Genomic DNA, 26558 nt, shown 5'->3' with positions numbered 1-26558 from the left:
CTTAACGACATAGGAGGAATAAGTATATTTAATAAGAATTTTGAAGTCCTAAGCTTGATACTAACTCCTATCTTTTTTGATAGTCGCTTAGAATGTGATTAAGAATGTTGTTTCGGGGGAGGAGCTTCGCGGGCAACCAAGATGGCCGCGTAAGCTCGGAGCTCCGCGGACCTTCCGATCCTCCTCATATATCCTGTCTGAAATCCTGATCCACGAGGGTGGATTCTTATTGCTGGTGGTCTACTGAGGCGGGAGCTGCCTTCCGCCTTCGAATCGGTGGTTCCTACGCTGAGCTACGTCGAGTTGAACTCCGTGCCAGGGCTGTGCCATTGTCTCTCCGGACTCCGCCGCTCCGCACGATTGGACTGCGTAGTGACTGCCTGCTGTCCCTACTGGCGGAGTGCTAGTGCCTACAGTTCGTTCTTTCATCGGCCTGGTCTACCTGTCTAGCTCGGATTTTCTTCTTGGCTCGTTGGCTCGGGCTTGGCTGGTGCAGCCCTTTGTCCTCATCGGAACCAACATGGCGGGCAGAGGGGACCCCGACAAGACGTCGAACAAAGGCGTCCGCGGGAAAGCACAGTCACAACAGAGTAGAATTGAGCGATATGTCCAGCCGAAGACGCCGCCTTCCACGGGATCTTCTGCCAAGAGCCTTCCATCTACGGGCTCGCCTGACGGCTCGCCTGACGCCTCTGAGCCTACTCTGAGCGACATCATGGGAGCCATTACCAGTTTTCGGGCTGACATGCAGCAGCAACATGAGATCTTGACCCACAAGGTGGACACTATGGCTGTTGATCTGACTCTCATTAGAGCCGACCTGGGCAAGACTAATGATCGAGTGAAGACACTGGACATTAAGACCTCCAGCCTGACGGCCGACGTCTCGGACCTGCAAACCGAGGTCCGGAACCTGCGGATGACTGCGGACCAATTCTCGAGGAGGCTGGAGACTTTGAGGGACGTGCCAGGCGACAGAACGTCCGCATTGTCGGTGTTCCGGAGGGGTCGGAGGAAGCGGCGACGGACCTCTTTGTGGAGGACCTGATACAGACCCATTTGGCACCGTCTGGTCTTAGTAACTTTTTCTCTGTGGAGCGTGCCTATCGGGTGCCGGGCGGCCCGCCGAAGTCGGGCGTGGCGCCTAGACCCATCGTAGCACGGCTTCTCAACTTTCGGGACCGAGATGCGGTCCTGCAGGCTTCCAGACGGCATGGACCGCTTAAGTACCAGAACGCTGAAATACACTTCTACCCGGACTTTACCAGGGCTGTTCAGCGACAGCGCCAGAGCTATGCGGGCGTAAAGCGGCGACTGCGAGATATGGGATATAAGTACTCTATGATGTTCCCTGCCAAACTCCGGATTGAGCATGAGGGCCGTGCCCTATTCTTTGACTTCGCCGAGAAGAATGTGAGTGAATGGTTGGACACTTTGTCGCCGCGTCGGGACGCTCAAGATGAACAAGATGGAGGTGCGGCTGGTGGCTCGGATCTATGAGACTTGGCTCTACTGTGTAACACTGGCGTTTGGTGAACCCGCTTCATGAGACTGTCGGTATTGTTTTCAAGTGACCCTGCTGACTTTCCTGTCGCTACATGGAGTGTGGCGGGAGGTGTTCGTGGAGATTCCTTACTCCTCTGGGACTTTTTGTAGAGTAGTTTATGGGGCGACAGGCACACTGCTGGTTGGGGGGGCTTTTTAGTCTGATGCAGGGGTGCAGGGTGGGGGGTGCAATTATACAAGTTTATTTGTTTGTTCGTTCTTTCTCTTTTCTTTCCTCTAGGCAATGGATCATGTTTACTGCTGTTTTTCACTTGATGGTTGGGTTGGCTGGGGCGGGGTGGGACGGGATGCGGGACGATGGGGGGTAGGAAATTAAAAGTGATCAGTTGGAATGTTAATGGGTTGGGTGATCGTGTTAAGAGAGGGGTGGTGATTCAACTGCTTAAGAGACATATGCCCGATATTGTGCTCCTACAAGAGACGCATTTGATTGGAAATTCTTGCAAAGCTCTTAATCGTAAAGGCTACAAGATGGTTGCCCACTCTGGGTTCTCTTCGGGCTCCCGGGGGGCGGGAATCCTGGTGCGCGCGTCCCTTCCCCTTGAGATAGACGTCACTGTGATTGATGAGAGGGGGCGCTACGCTGCAGTGGCGGGGAGATGGGAAGGGCGTTCCCTCGCGCTACTTTCGGTTTATGTTCCCCCAGGCCTACAATCCAGTACTTTCCAGGACCTTGGTGGCGCCATTTTGTCCTTGCCTGATGGTCTATTGATAATGGGGGGTGACTTCAACTCAGTCTGCTCTGGCTCCCTGGACCGCCAACCGCCGAGAGATCTTCGCAGTTCCCAACCGTGGTTGCCTCCCTTTCTTGACTCCATGGGTTTGGTGGACAGTTGGCGACTTTTACATCCCGCGCTCCGCCATTTCTCCTTCCTTTCGACTGCCCATGGTAGTCTCTCCCGTATAGACTACGTTTTTACCTTGGCTGCACATGCGTCTGCCGTGTCTGAGGCCCGTTTTTTGGCACGGGGTATTTCCGACCACTCCCCGTTGTGGGTCTCGTTTGATTTTAACATCGTCCTGTCTGACCGGCCGGTGGCGGTTAACCCATGGTATTTCCGTAATCTCAAGACTCGTGCGCTCCTTGCTAAGGCCATCGACCTCTACTTCTCGGAGAATGTGGGCTCGGTTGGCTCGGCTATTACCCTGTGGGAGGCATTCAAGACTGTGTTAAGGGGTGAGGCTCTTGCTCTCATTGTGGAGGCCAGGCGGGTTAGAGATGCCGACCTCACGTGTATTGAAGACGAGGTTTTGCGCCTCGAGTCCCGACTGGGGCCTGAGCCCGATCCCTCTCTTTTACATGCTCTTTCCCTTAAACAGACGGAATACCATGATCTTGCCACAAATGCTGCCCTTACCCTAGCCAAGGAACAGCAAGGTCGTATCTACGACGTTGGGGATAAAGCTGGGAAGCTGCTGGCTTGGCTGAACAGGCGAGAGATGGCTAGCCGCGTGGTGCCTGAGATCTTGGGCGATGACGGTGTCGCCGTCACGGACCCAAGTGCTATTGCCGAGTCCTTTGCTGATTATTTCCGGGGTGTCTACACTTCCAACTCAGACCGCTCCGAGGCTGACTCTGCTGCGTTCCTCTCAACGATTGACCTTCCCTGTCTTTCTGAAGAGGACCGTGCCGACTTGGATCGAGACATATCCGCTGACGAGATCGCCTTGGCGATCCGTGCACTAAGGTCGGGTAAAGCGACTGGCCCCAATGGTATTCCGGTCGAGTTATACAAAATTCGACCGGATGTGGTATCCACGCACCTGCGGACTATGTTTTTGAAGGCACTGGACGAGGTCCTCCTCCCCTTAGATCAGAGGCTGGCCACCATCGTGGTTATTCACAAAGAGGGAAAGCCAAGAGACGTGTGCCGATCCTATCGCCCTATTTCCCTCCTCAATGTGGAGCCTAAGATCCTAGCCAAACTGCTTGCTAATCGATTGGTTGGAGTCATCGGTGATTTGGTGCACCAGGACCAGTCTGGTTTCATTCCCCGCCGTAACACTGCCCTTAACCTGCGTCGGCTCCATGGTGTTATGGCCAGAGCCCACACCCTCGAGGAACCGGCGGTGCTTGCTTCTCTGGACGCCACGATGGCTTTTGACTCGCTTGAGTGGAGTTATCTATGGGCGGTGCTGGCGAAGCTTGGATTTGGACCGGCCTTTGTGAGTTGGGTGCAACTCCTTTATGCTTGCCCGCTGGCTAATGTCACAGTCAATTGCTGCGTGTCGGCGTCCTTTGCCCTTCACCGAGGTACCAGACAGGGTTGCCCCCTGTCACCTCTCCTGTTTGCTCTGGCTCTTGAGCCGCTCGCGGCCATGCCAGGTACACACCCGGACTTACATGGCATAACCTGGGCCCCGGGCTTTGAAGATAGAGTTTCCCTGTACGCAGATGATATTCTGCTCTACCTTACTTCTCCCTGCAAGTCGCTCATTGTGGCATGCGACGTGCTCAGGCTTTTTGGACGCCACTCTGGCCTGGTCATCAATTGGGCCAAGTCTTCTTCTCTTTACATTCTAAAGGGGGACACACCCCGCCTCCCTAGAGGCTGCAATATCCAGATGGCCGGACAGGGCTTTAAGTACCTGGGAATATACATCTCCGGTAGTTCTAAGGCGCGATACGACCACAATCTGCTCCCCCCTCTCCAGCGACTGCGGAGAGACGTGGATAGTTGGCGCAGGCTCCCGCTCTCTCTCTCCTGGGCCGGGCGGCATTGTTCAAAATGATGTCCCTGCCCAGGTTCCTCTATGCCTTGCAGAACACTCAGGACCCGGTCCCGGCCCGCTATTTTCGGGAGATTGAGAGTTTGCAACGGGCCTTGCTCTGGGATGGTCGTCCCCGTGTCGCCATCCAGAAGCTCACGTTGCCGTGGTACGACGGAGGCATAGCCCTCCCGGATGTACGTCGGTACTATCGGTCCTCTCAGCTCACTGCTATCAACCACGGCTTTTATGGCCCTACTGATAGCCTAGGCTACGCAATGGACAGGTGGCTCTTACGCGGTAGCAACTACTATCGTGCCCTGTATTCTAGATCCTTTGATCGGCGCCTGTCAGGCCCGACTAAGGCGGCGGTTCACGTTTGGCGGACGATCACTAAGGCGCAGAGTTGGCAGGGCAGACTGACTAGGTTTACCCCATTGTACGACTCTGATATCTTGGGCAGGCTGTGGCACACCAAGGGCTTCGACAAATGGGATCTCATAGGCATCTCCAGGGTGGACGATATGGTTGTTAAGGGCGAAGTCAAGACCTTTCCTCAACTGCAGGCCGAATACCGTTTGGGCGATTCGGAGTTTTTCCGTTACGCCCAACTGAGACATGCGTTGCTCTCTGCCAAGCCGACGGAGGGAGAGATCCCCGAAAGCTCCCCCTTAGAGGACAGGATACTGGATGGCCATATGCCTGACAGTGCTATTTCCCTGTCCTATAAGAAATTGATTAATGTTCGAACTGATCTCCTCCTGTGCTTGCGAGACCAATGGACGGCGGACGGCCTGGAACTTGACGATGAGGACTGGCAGAGTGCAGTGTCCTCCCCTAAGGAGGTCGCTATCTCCTCACGTCTCCGACTGGTGCAATTCAAAATCCTTCACCGGGTGTATGTCACCGGCCCTCGGCTCTTGCATATGGGATTCTCGCCAGATGGCCTTTGTCGTCGAGGTTATGGTGCTCTCGCAACCTTTTTACATATTCTGTGGGAATGCCCCGTCATTGCCCCCTATTGGGCGAGAGTGCACCGGATTATGGGAGATGGACTGGTGTGGTGTTGGCTGCAGAGGCACGGAGATGTCTCCTTAACGTTTGGGAACCGTCTGACCACAACACGGCGCAGACTCGTTGGGTGACACTGGGCAATATGGTTGCCAAGCGTGATATTGCTCAAAAGTGGGGTGCTGCTACGGCCCCCCTGGTGGTACAATGGAAAGCCAACATGGACTGGTGCATGTTCCGAGAAAAGACGGTCTATGTAGCCAGGGGGAGGCCTCAGACATGGAATAAAGTGTGGGGGGCATGGAATGCGTACAGGGGCGATGTGTGCCTGCCGCCGGAACCTGTCCCTCTGGACGAACACTTATCACCGTAGCCTGTGACACCAACTATTTTATGCTGTTTGTATTTCTCCTGCTTTTGCCTCCCCCCCCCTTCCTATCCTACCACTCATTCTTTTTATTGATTCTCTACCTGTCCTCCTCTGCCTTTTGCCGACTCCTTGACGTCTCTACTGCTCCATTGCCACTCTCACGCGCCTTTTGGCGTTTCTTTTCTTGGTTTAGTTCTCTTTCTTAAAAAACAAAAAACAACCTGCAATGTTCTGATGTGAATCACCTTGCACTTTTCTCCTCCTGATTCTATGCTGCCTTGCCTCCGGGATGTTAGGCTGAATAGCTGTGTGCTGTTTTGTAATAAAGGTTTTAAAAAATTTAAAAAAAAAAAAAAGAATATGTTGTTTCTATCACCGCTACAATGAATTATTGGTTAGCATTTATGGGTTCTCTTTTTGGCTCAGTGGGTGCCACAGGGTCCTAGTATGATTATTCTATTTTAGCTTTATCTGTCTCCTGTTTGATACCTTTCTGTTAGCCTGCACATGTGTTATTAAGTGTACATGGAAATAATAATAAGGCACGGCGCAGGGGTGTCTCTCCATCACTACAGACTCTAGTTAGAGTCTACATGCCTCAAAGGGTGGTGTGCGGGGGGAGGCGGGTGGGGAAGGCCTTGGGGAAGGGGTTGAGGAGGGGGGAGGGGGGGGGGGGGGGGAGGGTAAGGGGGGAAAAAAATTGACAAATTCAGTCACAGGTTACGTGCACAAAAGGATCATGGTACATTGTGAATCAGCATAGCTTAAACAAAAAAAACTGTAAAAAGCAAAACTGTATTATGCACTTTAAGAAGAATGGAGGTTTTAAGCTCCAATACACTAAACCTGGGTTAGATTTTCAAGCTAATAAATGGGGAGAATAAGTCTATGCACGTGGAACGTGGCAGGCCTCAATCATAAAGATAAAAGGGCCCAGTTATTTCAATTAACACGACAAAATCCAGTTGATATAATATGTCTCCAAGAGACACATATAGCATATACTGACAGAGATTTACTCAAATTACCTGGTTATAATCTAATGGCAGTTACATCCCAAACATCCAAAACTAGAGGGGTAGCCATTTTATCCAAACCTATAATAGGTCCCCCAATTCGTAAATTAGCCGATAAACATGGTAGATGGGTCATAATTCAGCTTCAGGTGGGTATTACTATCTGTGCAATTTATGGCCCAAATCTAGATGACCCTGTTATTTTTCGGGAGCTCGAAATCGAATTGGCCTCTTGGTCTGGCTCTTTGGTTCTCTGCGGAGATTTTAATATCGATATAGGGCTGTCCACAGGGAACTATCTATCTCAAAATTATAAAGGGCGTAAACCAAAGGTATACAGCGCACTGGGTCAGATGATGAAAAGTCATAATCTGGTTGACGTCTGGGGTCTACTCCAGGGGCCAAATGCAGATGGTTTTACTTATTTCTCCTTCCCCCACAATAAGTATGTCAGAATCGATTATATTATGTCAACTATAGAGGAGAAGGACATCATAGAAATAACTAAATCCCCGAAAACTATATCCGACCATAATGCGCTGACCTTTATCTTCGATACTGCCAATTTAGTCAAACCAATAACACAATGGACTTTTGACAGGAGGTTACTGGTTAATCAGGAATATATAACGTATATTAAATCATGGACCCAGTCCTTTTTTGATTGTAACCAGTTTAGTGCATCCCGTATAATAGTTTGGGATTGTTTTAAAGCAGCATTGAGGGGAGAGACTATTTCATTTGTAGCTAATAAACGAAAGAAGGAAAAGCAGACTAATATACAACTGATGCAAGAACTCTCCAATCTCGAGGCCCTCCATGCCTCCCAGATAAATCAGTCTCGAAGAGGGCAAGTCGATTTTACCTTAGATCCTGGGAAAATCTTAAATAAAATAATGATTCTAAAAAATGAGATTAATAGTACGCTAATCCAAAAAGCTGCTGAAACCTATCAGGCTAATGAGGCTAGACTGTATGAATCAGGGGAAAATGTGGGGAAGCAGCTTGCATTACGTACTCGACAAAAACAATCACTAGGTAGTATTAAGAAGATAGAATTTGAGGGTAATGTGCATACAACTCCTAAAGAGATTGTTAAAGTATTCCAAAAGTATTATCAAAAACTCTATGGTAGCGATATATCATACCCTAATAACAAAATAACAACATTCTTAAATAAGTGGCTTCCAGATCAGACTTAACACAAAATTATTGACGATGAGAATAAGACTTACTTGGATAGAGAGATTACGATCACTGAAGTGGAGATTGCATTAGCCGAGATGGCCAATGGTAAAGCGGCAGGCCCGGATAAAATCCCATTGGATTTATATAAAATCCTTGATAATCAAATAACCCCTTTCCTGCTTGATTTGTTTCTTGGAGTGCAATATCACACAATTCCTCCTGAGTCATGGAAGCAAACAAATATAATAATTTTTCATAAAAAGGGTAAACCACCTCACCTTCCTTCCTCATATAGGCCCATATCCCTGATTAACTCCGACTCAAAACTATATGCTAAAATACTTGCAAATCGACTGAGCGGGGTCATCGAACATCTTGTATCCCCGTGGCAACATGGCGTTATCCCAGGCAAGGGCACTACAGACCATACTCGTAGAGCCATAACCCTGTTTGACATCATGGGCGCCACGGGGGGCGAGATGTCGATGATCCTCCTCGATGCCGAAAAGGCATTCGATCGAGTATCATGGCAGTTTCTCTGGAATATCTTGGAAAGTAAAAATTTTGGAAACAACTTAATTAAAGCCATTAAAGCCATTTACATCAACCCCACGGCTAAAATTTCTATAGCTGGTGATGAGTCGGAGGTCATTAAGGTCCAAAGAGGTACAAGGCAGGGCTGCCCATGTTCCCCGGTCCTATTTGCCCTATATATCGATCCCCTTATTCAGAAATTATTAACTTCACCAGCAATCCAACCAGTTATTACTGGGTCTTTCTCCACCAAAGTCATGGCATATGCGGACGACGTTGCTGTAATAACCACCAAGCCGTCTGAAGCAGTCTCTGAAATTGAGACAATTACTCAAGCTTTTGGGATGTATTCAGGGTACTCTTTGAATAGAGATAAAACGATGGTATTAGCCACTAATAATACCCAATATGAAAGTACACTTAGGGTTAAACAGGCTATATATCTAGGAGTAGGTCTCTCGGCGGAGATAAGCAAGATTAGTGAAATAAATTATTCTCCCCTCATTGATAAAATTAAAAGTGATCTTAGAAGGGTAGACAGCTTACACCTTTCTATAATAGATAGGGCCAATTATGTTAAAATGAACATATTCCCACGGGTTTTATATTTTTTCAGAGCAATCCCCCTACTGCCTGGAGAACACTTTATTAAGACTATAGATTCCCTTATTGCAAAGTTTATGTGGAGCTATGGTAAAATAAGGCGGGCCCTTCCCCTGTTAGCGCTCCCTCAAGATAGAGGTGGCTTAGCTCTACCAAATCTGAGATTATATTTTTGGGCAGCATTAGTACAACATATGGATCCTCTTTTAACTGCTAAACCTGGAGTCCTAACCCCTATAACTCCATATATTCCATCTATATATGAGCTTAGTTTAGGTGAAAAACATAAGGGACTGCTCTTAAGGCAGTTAGAACCATCATACTATAAAAAAATTAAATTAAAGACAGTTCTAGACGCTCGAGCAGTATGGAAAGCTATCTGTAAACATCTAGGTATTCCTACATTTACGAAATATACACCATTATGGCAATGCAAAATTTTTTCCTCCATTCCTAACGACAGTAGATTTCAGAGGTGGGCGCTCCTAGGCATTAAAACAATAGGTGATTTTTTTGGTAATAGTCTCCCACTATCCTTTGAGTCTTTTCAAGTAAGATATAATGTTCCCGTGTGTGATTTTTTAAAAATTTTATCAAATATCATCTAGTATCTATAATACTATACCAAAAATTCTACTAGATAATATACCATTATTGGACATTATAGGGAAAAAATCCACAAGAATCGGGGTCCTATATCAGTTATTTATGGCCAATACCCCTGATGATTTAGAGCGCACGGAACAATCTTGGGCCTTGAAATTAGCTAACCCCAATGTAGATATAGATCTCTCATTAACCCTCTCAGCAAAATATTTTATAGCCTCTAATTTAAAGGCTCAATATTACAGAATCATTTATAACCTATACTATACGCCAGCTAAATTGTTTGCTTGGGGGCTCAGGACTGATGATAATTGTCCTAGATGTAATCAAAAACTTGCAAATCTCCTGCATATGTTTTCTGAATGCCCTACATTGGCAACAGTCAAAGCTATGATACTGGAATATTGGACCCAAATCTTTGGGCATCGAATAAAAGATTCTATAACATTGCTCCTATTGGGCCATGACGACTCCTTGAAGCACAACAGCGAAGAACAGGCGGTACTTTTTCTGGGATATGCCGTGCTTCGGATAATTTTGGCAGCAGATGGAAAGATGCAGAGCCTCCTACCTTTAATATGTGGCTTAGTCGTTCTATAGCTATCTATAAACAAGAAATTGCAATATATGCCACAAGAGGCAGGAAAATGAGGGCAATAGGGAAACAGATATGGGAACCTATTACTAGGTGGTATAATATTGAAAGGGGAAACCAAGTGTTGGACATTTGATGCATTTTGATACTATGTTTCTTTTTTGCCTCCTGTCTTGGTTAGGTTGAAAAAAAGTATATATCTTTGATTTATTATTGTTATATTTTTTCTAGGTATAATTTTGGTTATCCACTTTAACATATGTCTTGTTCCCATACTGTATTCCATGCATATCGTATCAATCTACATTGCTTATTTTTGTATACGTGTTTTGTGATTTGAATTTGCCAACGAAAAAAAAATAAAAAAATAAAATAGATCCCATGTCACAGGTGTAACTGAGTGAGCCATATGTGTGAAGTGTACGTTGGTGTATAGGTCGCATAATAATAGTTATTCGTCCTGCCTCAGTCCATGGCCAGATATTGTGTTTTTAAGTTAGCTCTTTAAATTCATGGAGACACTATAGTGGGATCTGTAGAGCGTACGTTTTGAGCCTGCTTAGTTGATTAAGAAACCACCATCTGCAGTATCTTGCTATTCTGAGGAACCTCCGGTGTCATCTAGTCAGAGGAACAGGACAGTACTTTATGATTCATCTACCACTGGTGTTATACCCTTCAAAGGCTGCTTTACTTTGAAGTCTGCTTTTTGGGGCTAAACCCAAAGTGGCTTCCTGCAGGAGGGTGGTGACACCTCTCTGGCCTGCAATCTCTTATTATACTCATTCCTGAGAGTCATTAGCACATCTCACCGGGGGGGGGGGATGCAGAAAGCGGTCTCATTCAGCAGGCTCAATATGTGCCCAGGAAGGCACAGGAGTTTTAAAGGCAACAAAGTGGTAGCTTTGGTAAAGCTGCACACTGCAACAAGGTACATTAATTTCTACTTAAGATACAAATTGGGCTTAATGTAATTAGTTGTTTGTTACCTTGCAGTGCCCATTTTGGTTGCATAATTCAAGAGTTAGCACAGCTGTAACACTATGCCCACCAGTTGGGCAACCTAGCCTTTGTACTTTAAAAATGGTTGTTGTGCATGTTTTACTATAAGGACAGGTAAAGTACATGTTCTGCCTAAGCCAAATGTTACGCCCAGCCTTTAGGACTCTGTAGACCTGCCAGAGGGGTGCCTTACACACATGTCCAGGGAAAGTGGTGGCTTTGCCATTGCTTTCAATGGCAAATTCGGGCTAGCAGTGCACGACTGCCCTAACTTAAATTACTTGAAGACTTCCAGGGTGCTACAATCAGTGTAACAAGCCCTGGATACCGCTCAAACTTGCATTCCCTGGGTATTAGGGTATAATGTACGAGGGACTTAGAGGTAAATTAGCCATTTTCATTTGCCAATTCAACATGCACTTTAGAGTCTGGTTAGTAGGCCTCAGTGTAACCTCCGAGTTGAAAAACCAGCAGCATCAGTTGAAAAATGGTAGGCAACCATACAAAAAGAGGCATTTTCTTAGTTATTTGCTAGTGAGTGTTGTTTAATTGTTGTGCTAGCAAATTCAGGACTGAAGAACAATGCTGGACATTTTGCATGTCCGACCAAATGCCCCAGTTAGTGAGATCAGTTTTTGTACTGACATCCATGTACATTTTTTTGAAGGCTACTGTGAATTTTTGAAGGTTCTTCAAAATTCAGGCAGTTGAACTTTTTCTTCAAGACTTCTCCTTAAATTAATCCACCTCATAAGACAACTTGAAGAGCTCTGGATTTAAAACAGACAAACATCTGTAGCATTTCACTTGTCTGGTGAGATTAGAATTAAGTAGGAGGTAGGACCAGAAGCACACTTGAAGGATCTGCAAATAGGAATGAAAGTTTAAGACCTTGAAACAGGCATCGATAACATGGCAAATAAAAATCAAGCCAGATTTAAGTCTCAAAAGCAGACTGGGGATGGACTGATAACCGAAAGCAAGCTGACTGAAAGTCCAGAGGCAGATACAATTGAGTCTCCGTAGGTAAATATGGTGAAGGGAGAGGAATTAATCACAAATCTAATCTTATAGAGAGGTGGGGGTGTTGGGGTTTAGATTACCACTTGAACTCTGGTTCATAGTGTTGTACGAGGATCTTTTTTTTCCATCATTCTCATTATTCTGCTCCTGCCAGAATTTTGAATTAAAATATTCTCGCTCAAACTGTACATCTTTTTCTGCAAGGGCAGTGGTAGACTTGGCAACTTCAAAGCTCTAAATAGGCTTCCGTCAAACTGATCTTTGTGTGAGGCATGTTGACTCATATGTATTTTATTTCATTTGGTCTCCTGCAAATAAGTTGTGGAAAATGGTGCCAGGATCCAATCTGTGCCATAGTACAAAAAATATTGACTATCATCAGCGTAGTGCATGCACTGGAAACATAGCTGCAGTAAAACTCTGGCCTTCAATTTCAAATTGCTTAGCTCCTTTCACAGCAAGATGGCTGAGATTTGAAGATACTGCTCCACCTTTAGTCCCTTACTCCCAGTGAATTAGTATTTCCAAGTGCACTATTTGTGGTCACGTGGTCGAGCTGTTTAGGGTTATCCGAGGGTCGTGTTAAGCATTTGTTGTACACATAGTCAATAATGAGACACACACTCAAAAAGAAATCTGTGATCAATTTGGAAAAATAACAGATTTTTATATCTTTTTAGACACCAAAATCATTGGAATCAGGTAAGTACGTTCAGAGTTATAGATTTTGTTGAAGTAGAAAATACAGTAGAATAACGTTTTTGAGGTTTGAGCCTCGAACACAGTAATGTTATCCTATTGGAGAAGCATAGATTACATAGATATACTTGCAAACGTTGAAGGGTGCCTTCTAGGACTTAGTTGCTTAGTGTCCAAGAAACCACCAGCAGTTTGATATTACCTGCCCTGGTCTGTCTGTGTGTGTAGAGGTGCTGGCCGCTTTGGCAGCCTCAACCATTACACGTTAAAGTCCATGGAAGAAATACCTGCAAAAGGAAAGCTGCAAGTGGGGACTTGAGAGCAAGTCCTGCAGAACCCAAGGGGCCTGAACTCTTGAGGGCCTCTGGAGCACAGGGACACAGTTGGTTTATGTGAACCCGGGCTGGGGGTCTCGGTGCAGAGGTGCTTTGTCCAGTGACTTTCTGTAGTTAGAGGTTCTCACTTGGCTTTGGTGACAGAGTGAGAAAAAACATGGTAGCAGGACCACTTTCTTCGAAGGCCTTGTGAATCCTAAAGTCCCTCAACAGCAGGCCGGTGTCAGCGTTAGCTGTGTCCGGACTGGACACACAGCAGGCCATGATAGATGCAAGGGCTCCAGTACCAAGGGTATTGGTGTTGAGAGGCTCCTGGAGGGGTCAGCATCTCGGGACTTGGTGAAAGTGACAGGGCTGCACTCACGTCCACCTCTTCCTGATGAGCTGCTCCCTCTGTGGGCCCGATGACCAGCAAGACAAAGCACTGGGTCGATGCTGTCGGTGCCTGCACATGCAGGGTACTGGCTCCTCCACCTCAAGGGGGATGCTGCTTGGTTGTTGAAGGGGAGAACAGTCCTTCAAGGATTTGGGGAGGCTGTTCAGCTTCTACAAGTCTGTCTTTGGGACTGTCGCGGTTCAAGCCGCAAAGCTGGGTTTGGTGCCAATCTCAGTGCAAGACGTCTACAAAGAACAAATATACCCAGGCACATCATTTAGTCACTTTTATCCTTGTGCAATCCACATTTTTCTCCAATTTTGTATTCTTGCAAGCACACTCCTTTTCAATCCAAGGGAGTCGTGTTGTGTAGAAAAATGTGTTTTTTATTTCTTTTTAAAAACAAAGTGCTTCACAGCCGACGCGCGTATTGCCCTTTTTGGGCTTCCTCAAGGCTGTAAATCATACATAAAAGGAAAGAGACATTTTGATGTGCAGATCTAGTATAGCAAATCCGACCTCTTGTTATGTTCATATGATAACTTGCTGATCTAGCACTCATTAATCTCAGAACTATTGTTACTAAATATATTTGCAAATATTTATGTAATTAGTCATTAGATATTCCAGTGTTTGAGAACAGGAAGAAAGTGTGATCCTAAAATAGTCACTGCTGAATGGTATAGTGTATACGTCTAATTAGAGAAATAGTGACATGGCCACCTTTGATGACAATAGAGATGCTTTGTTGGAGGATCTGTTTAGTGTAAATCCCGGAAAAAGTCTGACTAATCCCAAGTTGTTGGCAAAGGAAGGATTAAGACAAAAATTGATGAGATTGGAAAGGGTTAAAAAGCAAGAACTCTCCCGATGGTGGACGCCACTGTGTTACGTAAATAATTGATAAAGAGCAGGTCCCGAGAGTTCTAAGTGTATTGATTTTCCCCTCCTTTGAGGATTTAGACAAAGGACACATCAAGGAGTGGGAGAAACTATTACATTCCTCTATGGGTATGATGGATATCCTTATAAGAGGTGCTGAGTTGAAACGTGAGAAGCTTCTCTTAGAAATTGCTAACTTGGGGAAAGAAATACAGGATATGAACTTACCTGAAGTGACAGAACGTAATTGGGCCATCTTAAAAGATGAGCTGCAAAAACATCAGATGTACTTGCTTGAAAAGAAATCCCCAAAAATTAAACGAGATGAACAGGATTATCGTAAGGGTAGAGTGTACACTTTTGCGTGAAAATTTGATAATGTCAAACCCTATACTAGCAAAGAAAACTGAGTGCACATCACAGTCAGCAGAACGAACAAGTATTTCTGATATATCGGGTGTAAGTATTGTGACAAGCAATGAGTCAGCTAGAACTCACAGTGGCACACTTGGAGCAGCTCATGACCCCTTGTTTTTAGAATTACAACGCTTCAGAAAGGGGAACAAAGAAGCTTTCAAAAAAGATATGCACATAAAGAACGAGGAGGGATAACAAAAGAACAGGATCAAAAAGAAAAAGTGTGAGTCGCAACGAGATCAGGGGCTCGCAACCAAAAGATGTAAAAGATACTTTGAATATGGAAATGCATGACAATATCAATATTGTGAATCTTTCTGATCATGTGCTGACAAATACTGAAATAAAAAAACTAAGCAAGGGACTTAGCACCACAAACTAGAATTCTTACCTGAACATGAGCAATATAATCTGCAATGCAAGTTCATATTTTATTGAATATTTCCTCCTTTTGATTGTGTTCTGAAAATCTTCTAATATTCCTATTGTCAATGTCATATGATCACTGAACAAATGGACAGTAAAGTAAAAGTACTAAGAGATTTAGAAGCAAATATCTAGAGCCAGTTGAGTTTGTACGGTGTTCATTACAAGTCACAGGAGCAAAATGACACCACTCCAGTGTACTGTTTCTTGTGCCAACACCCTTCCTCACCTGTCTCGCAGCACCCTCTCTTTGGAGTGCCACAAGTAGTGTCTCCTTTCAGCCTTTTGCCCAATCCCTTAACCCTTCTGACATGCTGTTTTCCCAGGTGTGGGCTCCTTCCTGCTCTACTCTGTCCATGAGGGAATCCGTGGCATCCCTCTCGACCCCACCGATAAGTCTGATGCGCTGGTTCCGGTTTCTGGAACTTCCTTGGCTGTTGGGATAGATTTCCACGCAGGTAAGCTCCTTCCCATTTCTCTGTATGAAGGTTTAAAAAAAATAAATCTAAACACTTTGTACAGGAAACACGGATTTGTACCTAGACATATATTGATATAATTATCTCTTTCTGTCACTGTCCTTGCTTCTCTTCTATCTCTTAAACCACTTCAGTTGGGTTCGTATGTTCATCTGTTTCATTGATTGCTGATGTTTGTTGGAATAGTGTGTAGTGGATTTAAAATCCCCAGAGTGTATAATCATGGGAAGATGTGAATTATATTGTACCTCAGTAGGCTAACAGCTTCAACTTGTTACATGCCCTTAGTTAAAAAAAAAAAAAACCTTATAGTTACAAGAGCCACACTCATTTTGCATTCTTGTGGGAACCTTGGCACTAAAAGGAGTTTGCTACTCGAAGTATAGGTGGCTTGACATCAGCAGAGTCCAAGTTAAATGCCATTTCAATACAGATATAGTCTGTGTCCATGTCTTAGTTTGGTTTGAAAGAGAATTGTTTAGTGACCGGGTATTACGAAATATAAGTTATAGTGGTGTTGATAGCTCTTTGGTAGTGTTGTAGCCCCTGTATTGATAAGTTGGTAAGTATAATCTGACATAAATTGGTAACAATTAAAATTGGTTAACTTCTGCAGCTAGTTCATAATCTAGTTTTAAATGTATTTCTATCAATCTTGGTCACAGTTTCCTCAGGGATGCACATGAAGTAAATATGCATGGAGTCAGATTTACATTATTACCCTGTATAATAGATTTAGTGGACATTGATTGGTTGGCAGTGTGTGAAGATGTTTACACTGATGTGAAGAACTTGAAGCCGATTTGCCCTCATTTCAGCCCCTCTTATAACGACTAAGTCCATGCCTTAATTTCACTTAAGTTTTGGAAAGGGATTCATTTGGCGATATGTACTTTATGGAAAGAACTACTCACTCACTGGAGAGTGTGAAAAGCTTGCAGAACTGAGGTACTCCATTCTGTAATGCTTCTGAAACTAGCATCTTTCACCTGCACTGAATTAATTTACTGTGGAGTGTGGCTTCTGGCTATCCCAGGATGCACCATCCTGCCCACTCCAAAGATGGTGAGACCCCTCTCCTGGTGTAGAGACCTCACCAACCACCCTGGGGTGTGGCTACCTCAGGGCTACACGCCTCTGGGAAAACTGATTTGACTACTCATTTATCTCACTCTGCTCCCCATGCTACCATGTCTTTCTGAACAATGTGCATTTAAATTGATTCCTCACCATGTCTTTTCTTGCCTACTTCAGCCAATGACACCATCTATTGGGTAGATATGGGTCTCAGCACCATCAGCAGAGCCAAACGTGACCAGACCTGGCGTGAAGATGTTGTGACCAATGGCATTGGACGTGTGGAGGGCATCGCTGTGGATTGGATTGCAGGTGAGCAACATGCTGAGGTTCCCCATGTCGATAGTGTGTGTATTTTCTGCCTTATTATGGAGGCATAATCACCTGGGAGTTCGCTTCCCAGTGCCGATGACTGATGTAAATGCACAATGCGGTGATCCACTGATCACTTGCAATTTACCTCAGTCACTCCAGAGAGGCGATGAGAAGAGGTATTTCAAAAGTTCACAAACACACTTGCACTTGCCTTGCTACTGCTGCAAAGGCCAAAAGGGTCTACTTTTACTGCATGTCTTTCAATGTTATTGGTCAAAATGATCTCCAAGGTCTTAAATTGAACAAAGTAAAAGAAGTGTGCATAAAGTTACACTGTCAGTCTACACGGGTACAGAGAAGGACAAGCAGATGGCTTATTTATATTGAGACTGGAGATGCAGAAGGAAGATCTGATTGAGTAACAAATATTCTATATGCCAACCTTCTCCTTCAGTTCTGCAGAGATCTCCGAAGCCACCCGACAAAAGCAGGCACTTCCCTTTCTAACATTTGTAACTCCATGGGCCTGCCTCCTGCTGGCTGTTAGATAATCTGGCATTGGCACTTTTGTTAGTTACTCTGTGTTAACTTGGGTAGGCTTAATTAGAGATTATAAAGGGGTTCTTCTCTGATTTACCAATCACTTGTCATTCAACAGCGTTTTCCTGCCTATTCCTCCTTCAATTTTATTAGACTCACATGATGATTGGGTACTATGTTCATTGGAGTAAGCATTTAGATGTCTGTCTCTACAAACAGAGATACAAGTAAAACGAACAGTCATAGGAGTAGCAATTCGCTTGGCAGACATTTAACCACTGTTTAGGCTTTTCCATAATGCACACCCACAAAATATTTTATAAATAAAGTGCTGCTGAAGTACCAGGTCTGTCGACCATTCAGAGATCGGTATTTCTAAAGCATTGATGGGGAGAACATTATGCATAATGGTGGGTACGCTTTTTGATTCTCATGAGACTGGGAACACCATACCCCATGCTCCAGACTCTGCCACAGAAGAAATTGCCTCCTTTTCAGTGGTTGTGCAGTGGGCGGAAGAGGTTCTTGATCTTCAGCTCTCTACTCAGGAAGTAAAGACCCAATCTATTAACTAGGATACTTCAGTCTGGTCAACAAGTTATGAGACCCTACTTCCATTTAATGAGGCTCTTACAGACAAGCATTTAGGGGCCTGGGCTAAACCCTGTTCAGGCCCCTCTGATGATAGTCAAGTGACCAGTCGCCATTGCTCTACTCTCGGTGACTCAGACTTACCCTGCATCCCACTCCTGAGAGCCTTGTGGTGAAGGCTTTGCTCAGCAAATTTACTCCAAATTTGTTACCATCTACTCCTTTTGACTGGGAATTGAAGAGGTTAAAGTATTTTGCGAAAAGGTTTGGCCCTTTGCTCTGTGAATTACTATTGCGTTTTAGACCACTGATCTCATAACTTATGGGACAAAGTTGCCCAGGTGCTACCTAGGATTTTGGAATGAGCTTGTGCCAATCTCTCTCAGGCTATACAAGATGGGTGTGATGCAGACAAGTTTACTATTTGCTGCAGGCTCAACACCAGCGACTCTTGGTAGAGCCACAGACACTAGAGTGGCCCTTCTCAAACATGCCTGCCTGGATGCAATCCATTGGCTTTTCAGCTGACGTTCATTGCAGTCTTATGGATATGTGGTTTGACAGTTATCGTCTCGTTTTGGGAATAAAACAGGCTCCACCCTGGAGCTCTTTGGCCTACCTTCTTCTCCACTCCAGCCGTAACAACAATTTCACCCCCTCTGTGGATATGGTATTGGCTTTCAGTATTATCTGTAGTTGTAGCCAATACTGCAATCTCCCATGACCTTTTGTAGCCGCGGTGCCCACACGGATCACAGCCCAGTCTTCTACTACTCCAGCTACTGCAGTCCCCAAGCCTCTTTAGAATGCCCTTCACTCAGAGGTAGGATCCCACGTTTTCTGCAAGGGTGGCACTCAATAAAATCAAAAAGTGGGTCCTGCTAATTGTTCAGTGAGTTACTCCTTGCCATTCCTCGAAACCCAACCCTACCTTCCAACTAACTGATGGAGGACCAAGTGTCCCTATTACAGTAGGAAGTGCAGGTTCTTTTGGTAACGCTATTACCAGTAGAGACTCTTATCTTACCGCATATTTATCACCAACCCTTTCATCCTCTCCATTATATGAATTGGACTCTTCTCATTAAAAAAGGTCCCTCTTGGAGATCTGCACACTTTTCACTACCAATCTGATGATTGGATTCAGAGTCTGAGGGGGTGGACAGCCCAGAAAGCAACTGATTTCTGAGTGCATGGGGTGGTCCTATGTTGAGCCCTGTGTTTCATTTCCGGAGTGGAGCCGCATGGCCCCACCTGTCGGCCTGCAGGAGTACTGCTTAAGACTTTTTGGATCTAGTCTGATGCCTGGGGGAATATTCTAAAGGTGAGGAATCTGCTGTTCAAGTTTCTACCAGAAATAGCATCACTGTAGCGAAGTAAATTGTTAATTGCCTGACAAAAATACATACCAAATTATCATGACATCCATCTCCTAGATAAACACAAAGTCTATAATACACTGACAGATCAAGGATCAATTAGACATGTTCGTTGAATTTCTCCCAGTTTATTTGTGGGGAAGTTTCTATTTTAGTTGTCACAAGGATGCGAACCTGCTTTGCAGCTGTTATAAATTATGCATGTGTCTTGAAACCCCCTTTTATATGGCAGTCACACTCTGATGGATTTCCCTAGCCTCCAGGGATCTTGTCTGTTGAGAAAAGGTAAAAACAGGTATTTCCCACCCCTTGTTCTTGATTATGTGTACAGGAATGCCATGGTGTTGTGAATCAGACGGACCTTTCAGGCAAGGTCTTACTCTTGTTGGGCAGTGACGAGAGACCATGCCTGAACCCCAAGAATTAGTGCACTCGCAACATTTGGTATTTTATGATTAGTGTTTATTATGTATTAGTATGAATTAGGATTGTAACCAAAATAATAGATAACTCAACTGTCAGAAGTATTATCAAAGTAAACAAATAAAGACAGTAAATGTTTCTCATTATGCATCACTAACTGATTAGCCCACAGCGTCATCCCTGCCTTGTAGCAGTATATTATTGTGCTGACTGTTGCTGAGTCAAGTATTGTATTTCATTTATATAGTGCTTACTACCCCTGACGAGACGTCAAAGAGCTTTTTCGGCGAGTAGCCCGCTACTCCGGAACCCATAAAGGATTAGTGCTGAATTAGTATAGTGAAGTATGAAAGTAATTTGAGTGGTGGAGAGGTTAGTCCTTTTTTTGAATGCGGAAGGATAGAAGAGGGAAAGAGGTTTGCATTTATATAGTGCTTGCTACCCTGAGTAGTGTCCCTGTGTACCGGAGGCATTAATGCAAGTTACTTTTGGAATCCTCTGTTCGAAGCATATGAGCTGCAGATCTCACACTGAGCATTAGATCGCCACCTGGAGTTGGGCTCGGATGATTGCATGTTGGTGTCGTCTTGGAAGAAGTCTTTGTAGACACAAGATGGATGACTCCTCACTTGGACGATAGTGTGCATGGGCATCGACTCCATCCTTAGATAGTTTTTTCTGCCAGGGGGTTCGGATGTAACTTTCCTGCTCCGGTTCGAAATCTACTTTTCCAGTAGTTTGACGCGTAAAAACTTTACCAAACAAATTTCAATATCAATAACTATCGACTGGACCTCATCACATCGATTCCGGTCATCGACGCTGGCCGTTGGGCCTATCCAGGCAGTGAGGCCTACAACTCATGGAAAGGACGCAGTTCAAGAGATGCCCAGAGTGTGGAGCAAAATTTCCACACCGCGACCATCACGAGGTGTGTAACCTATGCTTCTCTCCAGAACACGAAGAGTCGAGCTGTACAGCTTGTGCATCCTTTTAATCCAAGAAGACCATTCGAGATCGGAGGGCCCATCGATACGATATACAGAGATTGGCTCCGGAACCGGTGGATATCTTCGACGAAGGTCCATGCATCCCAGAGGAAGATTCCAATGATCTCCAAATCGTATCGGAGGCAGACGACTCTGTTGACTCCATACCTTTGGGTCAACGCGTGAGTACTATTGCTCCTGCCCCAGCACCAACACCTAAATCGAAGGCAAAGGTCAAAATTCCGCCTTCGGGGCCCAGTCACGACCGAAACACTGCTTCCAAAGCCCCGCCATCGAGCCTGGCTCCGTAGAAAATAATAAAGCCTTCCGGTAGCTCGGGACCTAGCAAAGTGCACGTGCCCATACCACCAGCTCCTTCGGCACCGGAACCGAAAGAAGTCTCGGTTCCGAAACACTCTCTGAAGCCGTCTACTCCTAAAGACAAGACGGCTCCGAAAATAATGAAGCCTGTTTCCGACGCTTCCAAGCCGACCAAAACAGCTTCCAGCCTGAAATCTTCAGTGCTGAAACCCACAAAGCCTGCTTCTGAAGCTTCCAAGCCCACGAAACAGGCCTAGACTCCAAAGACAATATCTTTGGTGCCGAAAAGTACGCCTGAGGACTCTATACCGGCTCCTAAGGCTAAAGACAAGCTACAACCTTGGCAGGAACCGAAAAAATAGACGCCGAAAGCGGTTCCTCAAGAAGAGGAGCTTTTTCAGCCTGATCCTTTGTAAAAAAAGGATCTACATTGATCCAAAAACAGGACATGTCTCCACTATGCCACTCAGAAAGAGGAAATTAGATAAAGCACCTACACCTCTAGTGCCTGTTAAGAAGGATTCTGCCACATCACCTATGCACCTTTCTTCTCCTGCACCCTCCCCTTCACCTCCTCTTCCTTCAAGCCTTTCACCTCAAAATTCTCCTCCTCATTTTTCGCCTCCACATACACCACCTCAGAATGATGATGAGTATAACCTAGGGGAAGGGGAGCCTTTTCCCTACCCAAGTGATACACCAGACTGGGAGTATCCAAACGCACAGGATGTACCAGATATCCCAGATCCACACCCATACCCATCCAAAAAACCTCCACCAGAAGATAACATAGGTTTTGGACACTTACTCAATAGGGCTGCCATCTATCATAATGTCACAATGCACTCAGATGAGGCAGAAAAAGATTTTTTGCTAGATACTTTTGAACGCTCCCAAAAGTCAGGTCAAATACTACCTATGATGAGAGGGATCAGTAAGCATGCCCCAGAAGTGTTTAAAGATCCTGTACGAGCTAGGATCATAAATCCAAGAATAGAGAAAAAGTACAGACCTGTTCCTGGGGATCCCGCCCACATTAAGGGACAGCTACCCTTAGACTCTCTAGTCGTTTCAAACTCATGAAAACGAGTAAACTCCCGGACATCAGGTGAAGCACTTCCTCCTGATAAGGAATCAAAAATAATGGACGCTTCAGGCAAGAGAATAGCTGCCCAAGCTAGCAATACATGGCGTATAGCTAACACACAAGCCCTCCTCGTAAGATACGATAGGGCTCACTATGATCAGTTAGAAACACTTTTACAACATCTACCCGACCAATATAAAGCACAGGCAAATGACCTTATACAAGAAGGTAAGCTAATCTCAAATGCCTAAATCAAGTGCGCACTATAAGTAGCAGACACAGCATCTAGAGCAATAAACACTAGTGTCCTACTTAGATGACATGCATGGCTACGCATTTCAGGATTTAAGCAAGAAGTGCAAACATCCATCTTCAAATAAGCCATTCAACCAACAAAAATTGTTTGGTCCAGAGGTAGACACAGCACTTGAAAAAATGAAGAGACACTGATACAGCCAAATCTATGGTAGCTCTGCAGTCCACCCAAGCACGAGGCTCCTTTCGTCGCTCCTTTTACAGAGGAGGCTCCAAACAAGCTGGAGCAGACAATTCAGCTTTCTTTAAAACCAACACACAAACATCCTCCAATAGAGGATATTTTAGAGGAGGCTATAGAGGCAACAACAACAAGGAAAGAGGTCGAGGAAATAACAATCAAACCTCTCCCAACACAAAACAGTGACTTCCTTCTGCTTCCACAACAACATTCCACTCCTCTGGGGGGCAGACTAACTCCGTTCCTACCGGTCTGGAATTCCATCACAACAGACAAGTGGGTAAGACAAATTATCCAGTATGGCTTCTGCCTAGAACTTACAGCTACCCCTCCACATATACCGCTCAGACAGCGTCCAATGTCTACAGAACATCTAACGCTGCTCAAACAAGAGGTTCTATCATTGCTTCTAAAAAACGCAATAGAAATAGTTCCATTACAATATCAGGGAACAGGGGTTTACTCAATGCATTTCCTAATACCCAAGAAGGACGTGACACGAAGACCAATTCTCGACCTCAGGCCCCTCAATCATTATATACAAGCAGATCATTTTCATATGATCACTTTACAAGTGCTCCCATTGTTGCAACAAGGCGATTTCCTTACTACACTAGATCTCAGACGCCTACTTCAAAATTCCCATACATCCTTCTCACAGGGAGTACCTAAGGTTTGTGCTAGAAGGACAACACTATCAGTTCAAAGTCCTTACATTCTTAGTCACAACTGCCCCAAGAGTGTTTACAAAGTGCCTAGCAGTAGTAGCAACAAATCTCAGAAGACAACACATCCATGTCTTCCCATATTTAGACGATTGGCTTAGAAAAGCCAAGTCGTTCAATCAGTGTGCTCAACACACATTACAAACGATTCAAACATTGCACAACTTGGGATTCACAATCAACTACACCAAGTCACATCTTCAGCCCTCTCATGTACATCAATACCTAGGGGCTACAATAAACTCTGCTACAGCTCTAGCTTATCCCAGTCCAGCCAGGATGCAGAGCATCCAAGCCTTAGTCACAAAGTTTCATACACAACACTCTTTCCCAGCGAGAGTGTTCATGCAACTAATGGGCATGATGGCATCATGCATTTTTATTGTTCAATATGCAAGTCTGCAAATGCGCCCATTGCAAGATTGTCTAGCACATCAGTGGAACCAGGCTCAAGGACAACTCACAGACCTGGTGTTGGCAGACAGCCGCACACATCGCTCTCTGCAGTGGTGGAACACCAAATACTTGTCCAGAGGGCGGCAGTTCCTCGAACCTGTTCCACAAATAGTACTTACAACAGATGCATCCCTAACAGGATGGGGAGTACATCTCCTACACCATACAACTCAAGGGAAATGAACCACCTAACAAAAAATGCTCCCCATCAATCACCTAGAGCTGCTAGCAATATTCCTAGCACTCAAGTCCTTCCAAGTACATGTACAGAACAAGACTGCCCTGATCGGACGGACAACATGACAGCCATGTACTATAATCAAAAGCAGGGGGGGGGGGGCACTCTCTGCAACTGTCCCAGCTCGCACAGAACATTTGGAGATGGGCCATTCCACAAAAGATATATCTGCTAGCAAAACACCTTCCAGGTGTTCACAATCAGATAGCAGATCTGTTAAGTCAGCAGACACAACAGATTCGCGAATGGGAACTACATCAGAAAGTTCTTCTACCATTCTTTCACAAGTGGGGTCATCCAGACATAGATCTGTTCGCCACACACAAACGCAAAATGCCCAACCTTCGCCGCCAGGTTTCCACACCCGTTGTCCAAGGGCAATGTGATTTGGATGAACTGGTCAGGCAGATTTGCGTACGCTTTTCTGCCACTCCCACTAATACCACTAGTAGTACTCAAGTTAAGACAACAGTCTCTCAAGATAATCCTAGTAGCTCCCACATGGGCACGACAACCGTGGTTCACAACTCAGCTAGAACTCTCAATAGTTCCACACCAAAGACTGTGTCTGACACCATCCATGCTAACGCAGAACCATGGAGACATCAGACATCCAGATCCAAATCAACTGCTAAACAGCAGCCACACTGGTGTACAACATGGGTAAAACATATTGGCAAAGCCAAAAGCTTTTGCATAGGCAAGACCTATTGGCTTTGCCGATGCTTGTTTTATGTGACTTCTCTCTCTTCAAGATGTTTTTTGTGCCTGGTGTTGGTCTGCTGTTTTCCCCAACAAGTTGTGATACCAGAAAGCAAGAACTCGGAGTACTAAAGTCATTTGAAGTTAAGTTTTTCTCTTCACTGCAATCACATTACTAAATTGCTTTACACTGAGTAATTCCTATACAGTTTGACATGTATAGCAGCAGTAATAGAAGCCTAAGAGGTGGATTGATTGCAAAATTAGCCAATATAACCATCACTGTTGATGTCAGAAGCAAAATATTGCTTGAGTTTTAATCAGCCTTGTTTCCCTCCCTCTACCTGTGTCTTTGCCTGGTGATTCAACAGGAAACATCTATTGGACGGACCAAGGTTTTGACGTAATTGAAGTGGCTCGACTGAATGGCTCCTTCCGTTATGTGGTTATTTCGCAGGGTCTGGACAAGCCTCGTGCCATCACAGTGCATCCAGAGAAGGGGTAAAGAGCATTCCACATCACTCCTTTCAGTGAATTCCATACTGTCCTACTTCTTTTTCTCACGCCATCATGTTATTTTCTTGTAACATGCATGTTTCACTCATTTTGCATGCATGCTTTTTTCCTCCCTTGGGCATCCTGCTTCATGTGTATTTGTTCCTGCCTTAAAACTGGTCTTTTCTTCCACATTTTCAGTATCTATCCATATTCTGCTCTTCCCTACCACACATCTGCTTTCCTTCTACGACGAACACCTGTTTCCCTCTGCCACGCACCAGTGTTTCTTCTACCATACATCTCTTTTAGGACCACACCGTCTTTCTACCCTATACCTCTTTTCCTACCCAGGATGACTGTTCTCTTAGGCACCTCTTTATCTTTTCCAGTATAGTACTGTTGCTTTTATAATAAGACCAGTTGTGTTCTCTCCTGAGCAGTTTACATTACCTAGGTACTTCTTGTTTATTTTTCCTTTCACACTCAGTTTTGTTATTCTGCCTTGCACATTTTGCCCCTCACAGACTGTTCTCTGTTCTCAAGCCCTTATCTTCCCACAACAATCCCCACCCCCTTCCATCTGCCAAAGATGGTTTTTTTGCTTCTGTGCAGGTTCGTGTGCCGCATTGGAACTGGCCTACTTTTTTCATGGCTGCCTTTCCATGCTTCCCTGTCCCACTCTTTTTCTAACCGTAGTCAGATGTTATCCTTATTCTCTGTGCCCTTTCCTGACTGCTGCTCTTTTGCTTCTTCCAGTTCCCTAGTGGCAGCTTATCATTGTGTATCTAATGAAAATGGCCCATGTATGAGAATGTCTTATGGGAGTGCTGTGTGTGTCATAGAGATGCCCAGCAACCACAGACTCTATGTGCTTTGGCTTCTAG

At 45.0% G+C, this 26558-nt stretch overlaps 1 protein-coding gene across 2 annotated transcripts in view; it reads left to right on the top strand.

Annotated features, from left to right (window-relative positions):
* Positions 1-26558, top strand: part of LRP1 (LDL receptor related protein 1) — a 1437817-nt gene that overhangs the window by 551098 nt on the left and 860161 nt on the right. For both annotated transcript variants that reach the window (XM_086966724.1, XM_086966716.1), the window contains exons 35-37: positions 15685-15816; positions 17092-17226; positions 25548-25677. In XM_086966724.1, the coding sequence (XP_086822850.1) occupies positions 15685-15816; positions 17092-17226; positions 25548-25677 (397 nt within the window). The remainder of the gene's footprint in view (positions 1-15684; positions 15817-17091; positions 17227-25547; positions 25678-26558) is intronic.

The sequence above is a fragment of the Lissotriton vulgaris genome, chromosome 1_1 (assembly GCF_964263255.1).
Source record: "Lissotriton vulgaris chromosome 1_1, aLisVul1.2, whole genome shotgun sequence".
NCBI lineage: Eukaryota > Metazoa > Chordata > Amphibia > Caudata > Salamandridae > Lissotriton > Lissotriton vulgaris.
This window is presented reverse-complemented; position numbering and strand designations above follow the sequence as displayed.